General features: G+C 41.5%; 1 protein-coding gene across 1 annotated transcript in view; it reads left to right on the top strand.

Moving 5' to 3' along the window:
• The window catches only part of KCMF1 (potassium channel modulatory factor 1), a 77,515-nt gene extending 59,682 nt beyond the window's left edge, over positions 1–17,833 (top strand). The window contains exons 4-7 of the mRNA XM_060117601.1: positions 6,601–6,702; positions 9,622–9,796; positions 12,788–13,070; positions 17,210–17,833. Coding sequence (XP_059973584.1) covers positions 6,601–6,702; positions 9,622–9,796; positions 12,788–13,070; positions 17,210–17,471 — 822 coding nt within the window. The 3' untranslated portion in view covers positions 17,472–17,833. The remainder of the gene's footprint in view (positions 1–6,600; positions 6,703–9,621; positions 9,797–12,787; positions 13,071–17,209) is intronic.
• Positions 17,834–19,551: the final 1,718 nt, after the last annotated feature.

Below are 19,551 nucleotides of genomic sequence, written 5' to 3'. Positions count from 1 at the left end.
CACTCTGGTCTTATTTTCATTATATCTTCAGATTTTATAAGATAAACTACCTTTAATTACACAAGAGATCCAAAAACCTGGAGTTATCAGTTAGCCTTAGCAGTTGTTAATTCAGTAGAATGTCAACTCTGTTTTTAGTATGAGGATTAAAATATAATGCATGTGAGGGGTTTTGTATGTCATGGCTTTAAATTATAATAGCTCCTTTGGGTCACCACCTTTCAGTAAAAGAAACTTTGTTAAAAACACCTCCATTGAATTGCAGGTGATCAGAAAATCTGCCTTACAGAACAAGCCCGTGGTATTTCTAGAGCTGAATTTAAGAGTTCCTCAAAAGGAGAGACACAAATTGTGCCCCAGACATGAATTGTCCCTAAGTATTTACTCAGTAAATACTTAATGAATTAGTTAATCCATAGTAACAAAATTATACAGTATGGCAAATTTAACCAGTCAGAACTTTAACTTTACCAGCTTACCTGGACTTCACAGCGTAAGTCCTTTAACTTACAGCAATTAGGACGCAGTTGTAAAGAGCAGCACAAGAGAAGGTACGCTTGTCGCACTTCCAGAAGTTGCCCTTATCTTAAACGACACTCACAAACCTTTACTAAAATGTTTGTATTTGAATTTACTACATAGTCTACATAAATATCGTAAAAAAGGAAGACCCCAACTTTTAAAAGAGGCTATTTTTGTAAATGTCCTTTGGACACCTGGTTTGGAACTCAGAGCACAGTAAGCACATAAGTTGCCAGAACACATCATGTAGTGAACTTTGATTTCAAAGCTAGCTTGGGAAAACCTAGGTAACCTTATACTAGAAAATTAGCATAGTATTAAACAACACAGGAAAATTATTTGGCTTGAAATTATGTTCTTTCTTGTGTTGGGGAAAAACAGCACATTCACATAAGGATAAAGAAATAAGCAGAGCTTTTCTGAAGACAGTAGAGCTATGGCAGTGGGCAGGTTCTTCACTGCATTTTAATTTTGCTTCAGAACTTATAACTCCTCAGATACAAGGCTGTTACTTTTAATCTTTTCAACCATGATTAACTTCATAACTTGGCTCACAGCTGTAATAAAGGAATGAGGAATGGAAAAGGGGGAAGGAGTTTTGAAGCAATGACCAGACAAAAAACAGGGAAACAGAGGAGGATGGGGGCTGCAGAAGGGCTAGTGTGTGAGAGAAAGTGTGGGTGCCTGAGCAGAAATTAACTGAGTTGTTAGCTGTGGTGGAGGAAATGGGTCAGGGTGGGGCACCATGTTTACTTTGCCCTCAGACGGATGATGTCAGAAGAAAGGCTGTTCTGGGTCATGCCTGGGTCAGCTATTAAGGACAGCTTGGGGAAACATTTGCTGGTCTTTCTCAAGACTTCACGTATTCCTAACTTCTCAGTGTGTCTCTCCAACTATTAACCAAGAACATTACATCTGATACGTCAAGTGTGAAGTAGTGCTTTCCGAAGTCATCAGATTCTTGGAGTGAAACACGATGGCTGTCAGCATAATAAATTTAAAACGTGGCCTCTCCCCACACAGACTTCATAGCGTGTCTGAAAACCAAACCAGCTCTTCGGACACAAATGGAGAAAAATGCAAGAAGGAGTCAGGGCTTTGTAACTTGAGGTAGGCCTTGAAAAATGGGTGTTACTTCAAGAAGTGGACAGCATGGAAGGAACGGTATTACTCAAGGGAAGAGACATGAACCTAGATGCAGGGTTAGAAAGAACACCGGAGGTGGAGAGGATGGTGAGGCATTGATCGTTGTGTGAAGTTGTGGGAAAACTGAATCAGCCAAGTGAAGCCAGATAGCAGAGAACCTTTAAAACCAGAATATTTGTCCACTTGGTTCGGTGGACACTAAAGAGAAGTGTTTGCCTCTGGACAGAGGAGTGACATTTTCTCCACCATCATGGCACCTAGGCTCTCATTTGGGAAGGGAAGGATGGTGGGGGTTGAGTGATTCTATAGTTCTTTTGAAACAGGATGAACTTAATCGTAATGATTATGTGGATGAACGTGGATCAAAAAAGGGTAGCAATTACAAAGAAGCTTTTGCTGCCTGTTAAAAGACCATGATCATCAGAGAAATGATGCCTCAGACATTTGGTATCACCAGAAAGTAACAATAGAAGATGATGTAAGGAAATCACAGCTTTTGAACATGTATTCTCAAAAGGAAAATGTTTCTCATGGGTGTAAAATTAGATCAGAGAAATAAATGAGTTTATCAAGTTTGTGATCCAGAAACCTAGTCAACAAATGACGATTGCCAAGGCAGTTATTTCACTTAAGGTGTTTGCTGTTGAGAAGAAGCATGGTGTCCCAGAATCTGAGTTCAAGGGCAGTTTCAAGTGGTCTAAGGAGATGATGCATCGAAGTGGATCATCCTCATGGTGAAGAACCTACCTAGCTCCCCAGCAGCTGCTGAATGAATTTGGTGAAAGACCAGTCTCTCTAATGCTGCAGTCTAGCTTCAGTGAAGGCCAGGTTATATGCTGGATCAGATAGGCAGTTTTTAAAATGCGTTTTTCTGTAGCAGTGAACAGAATGGGCAAGAAGTGTATTATGAAGCGTATCCAAAAAAAGGAGGGAGAGAGAGAGAGGAAAAGAACTCACCACATCATAGGCACTTAAATCCTCCTCTCTTGTTGTTTTAAAGCACTGTACAGTAGCCAGACAATGCCACCTGGAGAGGGTTTTTGAGTTCAAGAAAGAAGCTGGGGGAAATCCGAACTTGCTTTAGACTGGTTGATAATTGTATGGGGCGCTTGCTTTTAGATTTCTTTTTTAATGCACATAGCCTGTCACAGGGAAAAAGGTTTTGTAAATTCAGTAGTGACTTAGCATTTACATGTTGAATAGTAACTTCAGAAGGTATGTTCTAGACATTGGCCACACAGGTGACCACCGGTGTTAAGAATCTGCACTGACTGGTTACTCACTGGCATCCTGCACTGGGAACACGCGGAAAAATGGAAACTCCATTACGTTTTTGGCCTGGGGGTCTCACCTCAGTACACGGGTAACGGCTTCAAAGGTGCTGCAGGTAACAAGCAGGACTGATGGTGACCCTCGGTGGCAGGATGACGCAGAAGGGGATGACTCAAGCAATAGCAAAGATTTGCTAAGACTGAGAATAGCAAGGACATTGTGGATAAGCATGTGGGGGAGGGGTGGCTAAGGACAACATTTGGTGTTTCATACAACAGGGTAAGTATTATTTTTCAGTACCTTTGTATATTCAAGCAGTATTTACCAAACTTTCTAATTATAAAGTAACTGGGACCCTTGTCAAAATACAGATTCTCAAACCTAGAATCACTTTCTAGGCAGGAGTCTAGGAAACTATTTATATATATATATATATATATATATATATTCTTTTATTTTATTTTATTTTTTATACAGCTATCTGTTTTATACATATTAGTGTCTACATGTCCATCCCAATCTCCAAATTCATCCCACCACCACCACTCCCCCCACCGCTTTCCCCCCTTGGTGTCCATACGTTTGTAGGAAACTATATATTTAACAAATGCTCCAGATGAATTATATCCTTAGCACGTTTAGGAAGCACTGACTTAAGCCAATTCAGTAAGCCTTAACGTTGACAAATTGTTGTAATTTTTTTGATTTTCTATTTTATTGAAATATAGTTGATTTACAGTGTTGTGTTGTCATAATTTTAAGCCAATGTGTTAGCTTAAAATTAATGGAATTTTCTTGTTCAGGTGATAGGTATTTCTATATCATGTGGTGGTAGAAGTATGATAACTATTAATGCTGACAGGCTCATAATTTTAGGGTTAATAGCTTATCCTTTGTGTGGAATTTGCCTGTCCTGTAAAAGGTATTAGGTACCATCTCTGGGAAGTAAAGACACACTCAGAGCTAAGCTGCGTTTGTGCTCCTGGGTGCAGGGTGGCGTCTGTCTCTATTCCCACCTCTTCTCTGTTTCTCCTGCCCCACTTTGCTCTTCTTTTTCTCCCTTCCTCTTGTTCCCTCCATTATCTCTCGAAAGTACAACCTTGATTTACCAAGGTTTTCATCCTAAAACATAAGTTGGCTTGCTAAGTATAAAATGTAAAAACTTGTAACGTGACCGGGCCTCCAGTCCCATCAGCACTTAGTTCTCCCTTCCAGGTCTGCATCTGAATTAGCTTCATGTGGCCCCAAGAGTCACAGCATCTTCCACTTGGTTCTCATCTAGCCTCTTGATTTTTCTGTGCCAGCTGCCAAACTAGGTGGTCCTCCTACCCCAGTAATTCCTTATCCTTGGTAATTCTTTATCCCTAGTTACTAGAGAAGTGTTTGCGTTTGTGTTATTTCTCTCTAAGTATTCTCTCTGAATACCTTCATCCTGCCTTATCCCTACAGTGAAGTAGAAAAGATTTTGAGTTACAGAACTGAAATTAATATACAATATTGAAGGATCTTGATTTTCCTTCTATTTTACATCCCTAACTCAAAGGTGCTTTTCTAGTTTGTAGGAGATTATCAGTCCTATTAGGACATTCTTAGTATGTTTGGTATCTGTCCTTTCCCATTCTGTCTTCCTTTCAGGAATGCATGTTCTCAAGGAGACTTTCCTCATCTAAGTTCATTGACATGCATCCTCACAGTACTGCAACTTCTGTAGCTGTCTTTGTGCAGTTCAGGTTATAAACAGATTTTATCCAAAGGCCAATCCAAAAGGAAATATCTTAGAAGGAAGATGCCTTTTCCTTTTGGTGGTTATTTTCTCTTTGGATAAAAATCTCATACATGCAACTGGAGGTTGTTTCTGCTTCTCCAAACATTGTCGGTCTTTTTCCTTTTAGCAAATCTGGTTACAGTTCCCAAGCAAGAAAGAAATCACACTGTCCTGCATTTCTCAAAGAGTTTACAATCTAGCTAGACAAGACAGAAACATGTGAAAAGTAAAATACGTATATCAGACTCTACCCCAGTGTCACAGCACAGGAATGGTACAGACAGTAAAACCCAAGTTCCTGGTAAGGAGAGAGTTGATCATCTGTAAACTTGTAAACAGATCCAATTGCTTTTCTCTCTGGCACCAGAAAAAGAAAAAAACACGTTTCTGGCACCTTCTGAAAAAACACAGGCATAGCTCTCTACTTCTTTCTCTCATTTGCCTCACAAGTATGTCCCATCGTGACCTCCCTAATTCTTCTGCACACTGTCTCGCTTAAATGATATTTTTCCTGAGCAACTTTAAGTTTTCTTGAAGATATTTCTCAGAGTCCTGAGGCAGATCATCAGGACAGCTGACTGTTTGCACATTAAGAGGAACCTGGGGTCCCATCAGAGTCCGGGAGCTTCTGCTTTGTAGTCATGAGCGATAAGGATTTGTGTGCGCTTAGCCTCTAGGACTCAGAGTGGTTTGTTTTCCCCTCCGTGCCCCAGTGGTGTCCGTCCAGGTCTCGCCGTTTTCCTGCCGCCCCATCTCCAGCGCCGCTCTCCTCTCCCACTTGCTGTGAGCTGGCAGTAAGGTCGACCAGACGCCCGGCGTTACTCCAGGTGCAAGAAGTTAGGCACAGGACACGTGTACTGGCAAGATGAATCCCACCCTCAGCTCTCCTGTCCCGGGAGGGGCACGAGCTGAAAGCTCTCATTGTCCAGGTCCTGTGGCTCCCTTCGGCCGATATCAGACCTTTCTTCTTGGTTCTGTCCTTTAAGGTTGAAGTTCTTCACACTTCAAGGCTTGGCTACCACTCTTAGGCCATCATCTGTCCAGCTGGATTTCGGGAAGAGGAAGGGGCTTTCCCCTGAGAGTGGTGCGTTCCTCCTGTCCTTCCCTCTCCTGCCTCCTGTTTCACCGCTTCTGTTGAAACGGCTGCTTCAGAAACCACATTCCCGACCTGTCCAGCCGCCTCCGCCTGTGGACACGTTATTCCATTTCTTCTTTCTCCTGTCCCTTGCCCTCAGGCCCACAGCGAAGTTGTCTTTTACTCCTTGACCTGCTCTGACCTCCCATCCTTCTGGGGAGTAAAGTTCTAAAAATGGTCTCTCATACCCACTCGCCACCTTGGAAGTCCCATTCATGAATCGATAGAGCATATCTGCGTATTATCAGTAGTCATTGTCTGTCTTACCCTACCACATTCAAAGTATTTAAGTTCCTGCAGTTGCGTTTTTAGTAAGAGCTTTGCTGTCTTGTTTGGCTGTTGGCCCTCAAGTCTAGCTTACTTTAGGGAAGCTTATGTCTCAGCCTTTACCAGTAAGACTGGACTTAGACATGAATGTGCACTAAATAGCACACTAAAAAACTATTTTTATGGAAAATGTGTTACTAGACCATGCAGATGAATCGGCCAGGCTGTTGGAAGTCGTTGCCAGAGCTCAGATTTGACCTGTGTGTTTAGAATTGTCTGTCTGAGCCTGACAGGCGTCTGCTTCGGTGGAGTCACAGCACTGATGCCTGCGGTTCTTGTTCAGCCTCCGCAGCTGTTCGCTAGTTCAGGATCTGCTTTGTTTTTGCCTGGTTAAAACCTGATCAAGGTAAAATGTACAGTAAAGTATTCATCCGGAAGATGTCTGATCAGTGTTCACCTGTAAGTAAACCTGCTTTCTTTACTTTCATTTCAGATTTGTCCAATATGTGCGGCATTGCCTGGAGGCGATCCTAATCATGTCACGGATGACTTTGCAGCTCATCTTACACTTGAACACAGAGCCCCTAGAGATTTAATATCCTTTCGAGAGGCAACAAGGGGAAAAGTTGTTTGTAACATTTATCATTTCGATGAATTTTAAGGACGGCATCCCCAAAGCGGAAAACTAACCTCCAGACTATCTGAGTTGATTTAACCTTTTCCTAAGAGTGACTCGGTGTTGAGATGCAATGTCTTATTTCTCTTTTTCTCTGCTATGACTGTTACGTTAATCATGCTCAGTAAGTGAAAGTTCCCTTGCTCGTCGTCTTTAGTTCGTTACCATCAGATTTTTTTGCAGACAATTTGACCAGGTTATAAGTCTTCAGGAGGGTGTTTTCGTACAAAAGAGGAAAATGCTAATCCAAGTTAAAACCTAGTTCATTAACTACATGGGGGATGTATTTGCTTGCCACCCCTGTTCTCTGTTGCCTCACCCTGTTATAGGCTGGATGGTGGGCAGGTGTGCGTCGTGGGGCTTCCTTCCCTTTTGGAGCTTCCTTCTCCAGAGAGAGCCATTTCCTGCCCCGTCTCTGAGTAGGATAGCATAAGGTCAGGTCCAGCTCTAAATTCCTTTCCCACTTTCATTTCTGCTTCCCCTCCCAAACCAATCTCATGACAGTTCCTGGCAGTATTCCCTAAAAATCTCCAAGAGATTACTGGCCGCCCAGAGTAAATTAATTTTGTAGACTCGGTGCTTCTGGTTTCAAGTTATGAATTGTTTTTCTGAAACTATCACCTGTTAACGTAGGGTTCTGTTCTCATGTAAAGGTTTTAGTGTTCGTTGCAGTTTGAAGCAATTCAAGAGCTAATCACAACCTCTCTCCCTGCCAGACTTCATTCTGATTCCTTTGCTTGCCTCCTGGCAATCATAACTCAAACTTAGACTTATTTGAGGAAGAAACTGGTCTGGTGGTTTTCTTGTCCTACAGGTCCCATCCCTTGCTCACAATTCCTAATTTTCTAATTAGAAATATGGCCCTTTAGAGTTAGGGGAGGATAAGTGGAAACTAACGGAAAGATAAAGATATGGACCCATCCTGAGAAGTTAGCATATCAGCCTGGACTGAGCCAGGCTAGGACAAGTACGGAAAGAACAGAGGAACCCACTCTGCCTCTCTCCTAGATGCAGGGGACACTGAAAGCAAAATGAAGAAAGCGGTGCTTGCTTGTTTTTGTTTTTTCCAAGAGAATATGAAAATCCAAATAGGCCAAGAATACTTTAGCCTTAGAGTCACTTCTCATTTTGTATAAAAGGATCCTATAACAATACCCAGAGTTATGCTTGATCCATGCTTCACTCCATCTCCATGGAGAAGCTAGGCAAATAACTTAAAACCGTGCTGTTGTCCTGCACTTTTTCAGCAAGTTCAAGGGCCTCTAATGAAATTAGTATCCATTCAGTAGAATGTCCCATATCATCTACATGCATTTTTGTAAGATTCTTATGAGTCTTTCATTACCAAGAAAAGATTAACTTATGCAAAATATAAGAATAAGAGAAGTCATGTGTTGCATTTTATATTACTAACAAGTATTATCATTAAGTTCTAGAAAGCAAAATGTTGGCATAGCAGTTTTCCTGGAAATACAACTGATTTTTCAGGTACTTCAAGTGCTACTGTGTGGTAATTTTGTTTGACATGAGGGAGTGACTTGCTTCTAAGCCTCTTAAGCACCCAAACTTTTTTTTTTTTTAAACTACTTTGATGGAACTCTTCCTAAAGTACACTTTTTAAAAACAAAGTGTGATGATCACATCACTTTCTGCAGAACCCAAGCCACTGTCATGAATACCACCATGAAACAGTGTGCATTGTGGTGGCGCCTGAGGGCTTCCTGGGTGGAGCCACCCACCCTGTCCCCACGTGACTCCTGAACCATCAGCTGAAAAAACTGGGAAGTCAACACAAAAATTAATCTGTATTACATAGCTGTCTGTTGGCTGCTTTGTTTCTTTTTTTTTTTTTTTAATTTTTGTTAGAGTATGGTTGATTTACAGTGCTGTGTTAGTTTCTGCTGTACAGCAAAGTGAATCAGTTACACATGTACATATAGCCACTCTTTTTTAGATTCTTTTCCCATAGATTGGCTGCTTTGAAAGAAGATCTCCCCTGCTACAATATCTAGTTCACCCAGTCCCCCTCCCCGCCCTCCTTGCACATTCACACTCACCTGTGTGGAGGACGCACAGTGTTGTCTTCGTGAGTTTCGGCAGCTCTTTGCTCCTCAGGACCTTCTTCAGTGCAACTCACACGCAGGTGTATAAGGTGGTCGAGGCTGCTGGAACTTTGACTTCTTGATAAAGGTGCTGTTACTCTCTCTGTGTCCACCTGTACAAGAAATTCAAATCTGGTTTTCTGCTTAGCAGCAGCATTGGAAGAAAAAAAAAAACTTAACAGATTAAAACTAAGCCAGAAGGAGTCTTTTACTCCTGAATTTAAATTATTTATACTGTTCGTTTCTCATTACAGATGGTCACTGAGATTTGATTAGCCTGTATATTAGCACAATTCTCACCAAATATAAAAAATTGCTGGTTATTATTTGTGGTTACTTCGGTATGAACGTATACGGAATTCAATACTGAGTAGAGGGTAAGAGAATGTCTCACCCTGGGTGTCTGACCAGGCAGTGCCTCTCGCCTCGTTTGGCAGTGTTAGGAAGGAACTTCTTCCCACCTGGAGAAACTTTTTTTTCTCTTTGAAAACACACACACATACACAACATACACACACAGTATACACATACTCACATGTTGCTTTATGTTTGAGTGTCTTTTTTAGAGTTAATAGCCCTCATAGATATAGTTGTACCATTTGTATTCTAAATGAAATGTGCTATTTTAAAATGCTTATAATTTGGGAAATCTGCACGTCTATCTTGCAAGGACTCGAGTGATTTTTTTTTTTCTTTCTGTGAAATACTTGAGTTTTTTCCTTAACTTTGGAGTTATGATGAATCGAGTGGTGTTCGACATGTACGTAGAATGTTTCACCCTGGCCGGGGATTGGGAGGTCCTCGTGCACGTAGATCAAACATGCACTTTACTAGCAGTTCTACTGGTGGACTTTCTTCTTCTCAGAGTTCATATTCTCCAAGCAATAGGGAAGCCATGGATCCTATAGCTGGTAAGTTAGTTTCACATTAATAAAGGAAATGGCTGGGGATGGTGGAGCTTCCTTTAAAAATTTCTGGTAGGATTTGTATTCTTAGTCTCTTATCACACACCACATGTTCCTTGATAAAATTCCTCTATATTTTATAAGTATAAAATATGTTTAAAGTAGACCACATAAAGTAGTTCATATTATTTTGGCATTTCTTTAAGTACTTAGAGGTATAAGAGAATAAGGAACAATCTATGTTCTATTTGTGGCCTCCAGTGAAACCCAAGAAAATCATAGAAGATTTCAGAGTTGAAAAACCTGCAGAATTTCATGGTTCAGCCTCCACAAGCACACAGATAAGAAAACTAACTGACAGGACTAAAGAATTAAGCTCTTCTCATGGAAGAAAGTCAAGTAGAAGTGTCTTGTCCTTGCCTTGATTTGAGAACTATAGTATTGTGGAACATTCGTGTTTTAATAGCTTGGGAAAATCTTACTTTAAAAAACATTAGGGGGCTTCCCTGGTGGCGCAGTGGTTAAGAATCCACCTGCCAATGCAGGAGACATGGGTTCGAGCCCTGGTCCAGGAAGATCCCACATGCCGTGGAGCAACTAAGCCCAGGCACCACAACTACTGAGCCTGCACTCCAGAGCCCACGAGCCACAACTACTGAGCCCACGTGCCACAACTACTAAAGCCCACACACCTAGAGCCCGTGCTCCGCAACAAGAGAAGCCACCGTAGTAAGAAGCCCACACACCACAACGAAGAGTAGCCCCCACTCGCCACAACCAGAGAAAGCAGGCGTGCAGCAGTGGAGACCCAACACGGCCAAAAATAAATGAATAAATAAATAAATTTATTTAAAAAAAAAAAAAACATTTGGGGCTTCCCTGGTGGTGCAGGGGGACACAGGTTTGAGCCCTGATCCGGGAAGATCCCACATGCCATGGAACAACTAAGCCCATGTGCCACAGCTACTGACCCACGAGCCACAGCTACTGAAGCCTGTGTGCCTAGAGCCCGTGCTCCACAACAAGAGAAGCCACCGCAATGAGAAGCCCACGCACCGCAGTGAAGAGTAGCCCCAGCTTGACGCAACTAGAGAAAGCCCGCGCACAGCAACAAACACCCGATGCAGCCATAAATGAATAAATAAATAGAAAAAAGTTATTAAAAAAAAAAAAAAACAACATTTGAACATGTAGTTCATAGCCAAGTCACTGGTCTCATGCACGGCCAACCTGGGAAGCCAGCAGCAAAACACAAGGTTTGACAGTCAAAATGTCAGAAGTCACTGTAGCCTGAGACCCTGAAAGATACAGTAAGCACTGGCAGGCAGTGAGAGTCCAGGGAGCCTGTACAAGTCCGAAATGTGTACATACAGTGGAACGCGTACCTGAAATGCAGCTGAGTATAAATCTGTCATCAAAATAGGAACAGTGTTATTCATAAAATCTTCCTTAAAATGTGAGATATTCAGTGTAAAATATTTTTTTAAGAGATTTATTTATTTTTGGCTGCGTTGGGTCTTCGTTGCTGTGCACGGGCTTTCTCTAGTTGCGGCGAGCGGGGGCTACTCTTCGTTGAGTTGCTTCTCACCTCAAGGCTTCTCCTTTCAGTGGCTTCTCTTGTTGTCGAGCGTGGGCTCTAGGTGCGCGGGCTTCAGTAGCTGTGTCACGTTGGCTTCAGTAGTTGTGGCTCGCAGGCTCTAGAGCACAGGCTCGGTAGTTGTGGCGCACGGGCTTAGTTGCTCCGCGGCATGTGGGATCTTTCCGGACCAGGGCTCAAACCCGTGTCCGCTGCATTGGCAGGCACATTCTTAACCACTGCGCCACCAGGGAAGCCAGTGTAAAATCTTAATTCCAAATGTGCTTTGGGCATTTGGATGTGCAGTAAGCCCCAAAAAAACTAAGTTTTGGGAATTTTAAAAAATACTTCTTCATCCAAAAGTAATATTTACCTGCTGTCTTTGGTAGCAGGCTCTAAAAGTTAATGTGATTTCTGGGGGCAAAATTCACAATTGAGACACTTTCTCCATTCAGTTGTTTTTCTGTCAGTGAAAAGTAGTTTATGTTAGTGATGGACTATATGAAAGAATGGTGTTAAGAGCCCCTGGAACAAAACAACAGTGAGCAGTAAGGCAGAAATGTGCCCTGGAAATGCATTTTAATGGTGAAGAGCTTTGCCAGCCTAGGAATGTTGAAAGGGCAATCATCAAATCCATGTAAGCCAGATAGACCCTCCACGTGGGAGAAGGCAACTACTGCACCTCACTTAGATGACGAGGCAGGGACAGGGAGCCACCTGGCTTCTGATGAGCACAGCCTTGTCCAAACAAGAGCGTCTAAATAGGCTGTACAGTCAGGAGCTAATCAGCTTCACTGGGCATCACCGGTGGTCCTCACTGCAGTGGTGCTCTGGGGCTCTCAAGCAGCAGTACCAGAAGGTTCCAGAGAAAGAAGGCAGAGGCAAGTGTACAACCGTCACAGTTAGAAATGATGCAGGTCTCTTGGATTTAATTCTGACAGTCATTCAATCATTAAATAAATGTTTGCCTACTGTGTGTCAGGTGCTGTTCTAAGAGCCAGGAATATCATAAACAGTAGACTTGATCCCTGCTTTCATGGAGCTCACGTTGAGAGGATTTATGTTATGTTTGGACCAGTAGATGAGCCACCTTAGCCTACTAAAATACTAAGAGAAAGTGTAACTAAATCAGCCCATTATGCAAACAACTTAAAAAACAATTTGCTATGTTTTGCTTAAAAATAATTGTGTGTGAGCTAATATTCATATGTATTTGCATTTCCCATACACAACACATACACAACTCTTGCCTCTAGGAGGCATCCTAAAAGGTATTAAGCTCCACGCTGAAACTGTATGTTGCCACAGGTTACCTTCCTGTTGACGATCATTTTTAATGTTCCTCTGGTAGAAGACTGACCTGTAGCGTTTTGTTTTCCTCATATTGCAGTAGACATTAATGTATTCATTTCCGTTGGCAGAGCTTTTGTCCCAGTTATCAGGAGTGAGACGTTCTGCAGGAGGACAGCTTAATTCCTCCGGCCCTTCCGCTTCTCAGTTACAACAACTGCAGATGCAGCTGCAGCTAGAACGGCAGCACGCCCAGGCAGCACGGCAACAACTGGAGACGGCACGCAACACAACCCGGCGTACTAACACAAGCAGTGTCACCACTACAATCACACAATCCACAGCAACAACCAACACAGCTAACACAGAAAGCAGTCAGCAAACTGTCCAGAATTCCCAGTTTCTTTTAACAAGGTAGTTCATCTATTAACGTAACCTTGAGAAGTAGTATTTCATTAGCGCCGCGCAGCCTGAGATGACCTTTTCTCTTTTGTGCTTATATGTGTTCTTAAAGGCTCGGCCTTTGATCAAACCATTAAAACTCACAGATCTCTAATCAAAACTCTATATTCAGTATTTCCTTAAAAATATGAAAAATAATAGTTTATTTTAGATAAACTAGGAATGCTGATGGTCTTGTTCTAACAGTGTATCATCATCTGATATGAATTTCTTTTCCCTATTGCCCATAAAATGGAAACATCATATCATTACATATATGGGACATACTAGGTACATTTATTGTCATAATTAACATTGCTGTCTTTTTATTGCCAGTTTCAGTCTGCTGTGAAATATCCAAAAGTACAAGAGCAGATTTTATAATGTGGTGGTTTTCTCCTGAGAATTTCTAAAGAAGTGGAATTTAAATTTTTGTGGCTAGCGTACACAAAATAACTTTTAAAAAATGGTTCACCACAGTGTAAAAAATACTTAGTACACACAGTAAATGGCTCTGCTGGATGGAGTAGGGTTCTTATTTGCTTCTGAAAACTACCATTAGCAACCAAATATGTTCCTCTGCTGAGACCTCCTAGGCATTTTATGTGACTTTTAAAAACAAAAGAATTTTAGAAAGAGCAGTAATGAGTAGATGTAGGCTCAGCAGATAATGAACCTGGACTAATGTGGACTTTTAATGGAATAGAGAGGAATATAAAGTTAAAAACTGTGAAACGAAGAAGAAAATTAGTGTAATATATCAGTTATCTCCAAAAAGTAATGTGTGTGACAACTAGATGTTAGAAGAAAACACTATTTCTATGTATATTTCTTTTATCTCATGCTTTTAAACATCTCTGTTAGTACAGTGGCACATGTGTATAGTTGTAAATAACATATTGTTGATGCAGAATAAAAAATGTTTTCAGATCTCTGCAAATAGGACCCCTGTCAAGAGCCCCAGCTTTTACTAGTTTGGACCTTAGGCAAGTCACTTCACTTCTCCAAACCTCAGTTTTATAATATCCCATGAGTTTTGCTGCATTAGAATGAGAATTGTTTTGAGGATGAAATGGAATACAGGTATGTGTATGGTCTGGCTCAGTATCTGGCATGTAATAAAAACCCAATTAATGGTACTTATGATCATTTGGTATGGATCTAAGGCGGAAGTTTCAAGTGGGAAATTTACCTTTGTATTCTCTCTGCAAAGTGAGTAACTGTGCCTGATTGATTATTACCAGAAAATGTGGCTTCAGCGTAAAGAAAGCACAGAGCCACAGATCTAGGTACCTACCTCAGAAAGGAGCCCTACCAGTGTGTGTGTCTGCTGAGGGTTCGCTGGCCTGGGGGGTGGAATGAATGTCTTGCCCCACTGCCCTTTGGAAAACACATCTTCCCACCTTTGCTCCACTCTGGTTTTGTTTTTCTTTTCTGAGCTCCAGACTCAGTGAGCTTGATCTGGGACTTTTCTCTATGTAGTTACTCTAGACCAGACAGCAAGCAACCAGGGCACAGTATGGGTGGCCTCTGAGTGCTTTCCTTGGATTCTGGTTGTAGCTTCTGGAAGGCCCCCTTTCTGTCATCTGATACTATATATTGCATAGTACCTTGCAATTTGTAGACCACTTTCTACATCTTTCATTGTGTCATTAGATCCTGACTCATATGGTTTACCTAAGGCAATATTTCCCCAAAAATATTCCCTGGAACTTTATATATTCTAAGAAATATAAATAGTTACTTATGTTCAACTTTTTTTCCTGATGAATAAGTTTGGGCAAAACTAAGTAACAAATAGTTTATTTACCCTTGGGCGTCTCAGAACTTCAAATACATTAACGTGTGTGCTGAGAATCTTCAAGGCTAGGAGAGGGTCTGCGATGTTTCCAAGGGGAAATCCTTGTCCCTGGCCATACAGCTATTATGTGATGTGTGTAGGGCCCCAGCCTCATCTTTGGTCTCTTTGACCAGGGGCAATTCCTGTTCCTGTCGCCTTGGAACTGATGGTGGGACACAGTTTCTTTGGGATCCAAAAATGGTTGACCTTTTAGAAAGCAATTGTGTAAGTGCCTATGTCAGATTCCAGTCTCTTGGTAATGGAGCCAACTAGTTTTGCTAACTCCAGTTTGAAGCTCCTTACAAGCTTTGCAGTTACTTCTAGATCCCAAATGAAGTTTGGCCATCAAGACATCTAGTCCTAGTACCGATTTTATCTACCCCCCTCAGGAGTGAAACATTTTCTCAGTTTTTTCCTAAAAATCAAAACAATAATACTAGAATTACGTGCTTTCCGAAGGTTTGGGGGCCTCAGCCTGTATGTTTCTAGTTTGCCTGCTTGCTATGTAGGTAGTTTTCTATGCATCCTTTCTCTTCCTAATAGGTTTGACTTTAGTTTGTTTTTCTTTTTAAGGCCTTTTCCAAAACTAAAGATGTGGAATGTATTTCATTTCTTAGCACTTTCAAAGTTTTTGATTGAGAATATGTAGCCTATTGCTCAATCTCCTGTTTCATTAGATACTCTCTTATATTCTTTTTTTTTTTTTTTTTTTTTTTTTTGCGGTACGCGGGCCTCTCACTGTTGTGGCCTCTCCCGTCGCAGAGCACAGGCTCCGGACGCGCAGGCTCAGCGGCCACGGCTCACGGGCCCAGCCGCTCCGCGGCATGTAGGATCTTCCCGGACCAGGGCACGAACCCGTGTCCCCCGCATCGGCAGGTGGACTCTCAACCACTGTGCCACCAGGGAAGCCCTTATATTCTTAATTTGGTTTTAATCATAAATGTCATCAGTCATTTCCTTTCAATGTGGATTTAATGGCTTTTATGTAGTTACCTTCCAGATCCTTTTGTGTTCTTTCAGTTCTTAAATTTAGATCTTTTGTTTTCTAAGCCATGGATCTAATCATTGAGTGCTTTTGAACTTGATGGCTGTGAGATTTTTGAGCAGGTCACTTAACCTCTTCAGTCTCTTCTGCCTATAAGTTGATAATAATGAGACCTAACTCGTAGGAGTTAAAAGAGATAATCCATACAAAAAGCACTTAAAGCAGAGCCCATGGTGAGTGCCCAGTATCCTCCCCCATTGCTACTTTGGGATGCCCCCACGCCTTCCAGCATCGGTGGGACAGCAGGGAACAGGTGCGGGGTGTAGACGAGCTTGGGCTCCGAGTGCACCTGGCTTCTCCGGGAGGAGCACCTGTCACGCGTGCCTACTGAAACTTCTTTCACTGTCACCATCTTCTCCCTGTTTGTTGCTTTTCTTGGCCCCAGTGCTCCAACCAGTTTCCCTTTCTTTCTTTGCCACTCAAAATGTAGAGAAATAAAATTAGCACTGAAACTAAGCAGAATTTTGCATAAGTCACTTAACAGGTTAGTAATAAAAAGTCAGCTCTTAACATCCGTCCAGTCTCTGTGCAAACGAACCAGATTTCCCAACATGACACAGGTCTCATAAGTGCCTGTTGTCAGATGAGCATACTGGGCCGTTAAACCTTGGGTCAGACCTGTTACACAGTCCTTGGTAGAAGCGTAGGTGCGCACATGCTCGTGCGTGCGTGCGTGTGAGTGTGTGTGTTTGCCCTCCCAGTCTTCTGGACATATCTTCATTTCAGGAAGAATTAGATGGAAATAATAGAGAAAAGCCAAGAGAACTTTTAGGATTCTTTTTGGTTGACTATTCTAATCACTGCAGATTTTGTTTTTGTGACCAGGGTTGCTACTTTTCCTCTTTTTACTACCCACTGGTAAAATTTTGGTTAGGGAAACCACTACTTCCCCAAGTATCTGATCTGTTAGAAATTTTGTTTTCCTTAGGAAATTTTTCACCCCAGTTTTCTCTAAAGGGAGTATGAGAAGTGTAAATGTATTTTTTCTCATTGAATCTAATTAAAGCATAGACTTGCACCTCGGGGTAACAGTATTGCTGCAAGTGTGGGGAATTCATCTCAACATAATTAAGGAGGTAAATTAGAGCAAGGTGTTCCATTAATATGTCTCAGATTCTGAGTTTCGCCACCTGTGAAGCTTGTACAGGGTAGGACATCGTAGAAATTGACCACGACGTTGTTCATTGACTTTTTACCAATGAGATCTTTTCTTTTTCATTTACACAGGTTGAATGATCCTAAAATGTCTGAAACAGAGCGCCAGTCCATGGAAAGTGAGCGCGCAGACCGCAGCCTGTTTGTCCAAGAGCTCCTTCTATCCACTTTAGTTCGTGAAGAGAGCTCGTCCTCGGACGAGGATGAACGGGGGGAGATGGCAGATTTTGGTGCTATGGGCTGTGTAGATATTATGCCTTTAGATGTTGCTCTAGAAAACCTAAATTTAAAAGAGAGTAATAAAGGAAATGAGCCTCCACCACCTCCTCTTTGATGCCATCCCACTCCGCAGACAATGTCCTCTGTGCTGTATTTGCCAATGAAAGTGGACAACAACTGTCTTGGGTTTGTTTGGTGATTGTAATTTCAGGTCTGTCACTCTGTTACATTGTGTACATTCAAAAGGAAGAGAGAAAATATATACGATAATCATTTCCACTTAACTAATTTTTACTTCTAGCAGGTAAATGTAGGTAGCAGTGCAGGGGTGATCTCTGCTTCCTGTACCTTGACATGCAAAAGGCTCTCCTAATACTCCACATTCAAACTGAAGAGGAAAATTGAAATCTCTAATGAAGCTGCTGTGTGTATTTATGAATATTAATGAATAAAAACTGCTTGGATGGTTTACCTTAACTACTGCATGAGGTTTTTTGCAGCGTGCATGAGTTTTAGTGACCTTGTTATTTAAAAAACTTAAATACAAGGAGTAAAACTTAAAAATAAAAGCCCAAAGCTTTCCCAAACATTATTCAATGGTTACGCAGCAACAGAGTTACTTGACAAAGTAGCTTTTGAATAATGTCTGCCTGAATCACCTTTCTTTGTGTGCCTCTACGCACAAGCCAGCTCTGCAGTGGAACCTGGGGTCGTAGCCGGTGTCGCGCTCCGCCCTGTGTGACTGTCCTGTCGCCCTGTTAGTCATCTTACCGTGTGGAGCTCAGCCTGTCTAACTCATCCATAGAAGACACACCAGTACAGCTACTGTGGGAATCTGCTGCAGGCGTCTGTGTGCCCTGAAAACAAATCCTGTTCTACTTGTTTAAAGTTTTTACTTTTTGTGGTTGTTTAAAATTTTTTTCAATTGTTAAATATGTTTTATTCAGGTGTAGATGAATTTCATTTATTCACTGTTCAACAAAGTTAACCTGAATTATGTTGTCTTTGTTTTTGAAAATCTCACATTCTCAATCATACTTTGCGTTATTTATGTATTTGCTTCATAGTTTGCTGAGACAGATCAGTATCAGGGGAGCTTTGAGGATTTGCCTTCCCAGACTTTGTCAATATATTACAACCAAATTCTTAATGCTAACTTTAGCACCTTTTATTTATTGGGTTTTTTTCAGCATAAAGAGTAAAGCCTTTTAATTGAATCATGACACCTATATGCCTATATTATTAATCCTATGTGTAAAAAAAAAATGTACAACTCTTTTGGGTTTGTTTTGGGGTTTGGAGGGGCCGGGATATTTTTTATTTTCTGTTTCAGTTTTTGTGCATAGACTTTTCACAGTAGCTCCAAGGCAGGGACAGTGGGTTTGGGGTTGGGGGGCAGTTTTTGGAATGTAAATTTAGGACTTTTAAAAAAGGTGCGCACAGCTTCTGATAAATTTATAACTAGACTTAACCTAATCATGTCTTGTTCCAGTGCTCTCTCTCCTCTGAGCCCTTTCCTCCGTCTCCCCTCTTCCGCTGTAGTCCTTTCCTTCCCCATCTGTGTTTCTCTGTTTCTTCAACACAAGCATACAGACTCAAGCACCCTCCGGTGTTCTCCCGAGAACTGTGAAGTCCATGCTCATCCAGGTGTATCCAAAAAAGATGTCATCCCACATTTCTAAAAAACTGTTGCTTCTCCTTCTCTGAAACTTCAAACTCCAACAACTTCCAAGTATCCTAGCTTTGTTTTCTTTAGTTTCTGTGATGGAAAATGTTTTAAAGGAAAATTTTACACCAGGCTTCTGGTTATGCTAGAAGTCCAGTCCAGTAGGATTTTTTTTTTTTCAATTGGTTGTTGAGACGTTTCAAAAACCAGTTTTCAAGCTGTGGTCTTTTCACACACATCTTCTGCACATACGTCACACATTTCAATAAAGCATTTTCAAGACTGTTGACCACTTGGATTTCTTTGGTGTTGGTGAATTAGCCTAACCATTATTCAGAGATTGTATATCTCTAATCTAGTTTTTTTGGTTGGTTTGGGATTTTTGGGGGTTTTTTGTTTGTTTCATGCTAGACTTGAAGGTCCTGATTTTGTGTGAATGCATTACTTTGGATGTGAGAAATAGAAATTGCCAATTATGTGCTTTCCCTTTACTGCACAAATTCTGGGAAAATGTAAGATCCTTCCTTTT

Source organism: Mesoplodon densirostris, chromosome 14 (assembly GCF_025265405.1).
Source record: "Mesoplodon densirostris isolate mMesDen1 chromosome 14, mMesDen1 primary haplotype, whole genome shotgun sequence".
In the NCBI taxonomy this organism is placed as follows: domain Eukaryota; kingdom Metazoa; phylum Chordata; class Mammalia; order Artiodactyla; family Ziphiidae; genus Mesoplodon; species Mesoplodon densirostris.
This window is presented reverse-complemented; position numbering and strand designations above follow the sequence as displayed.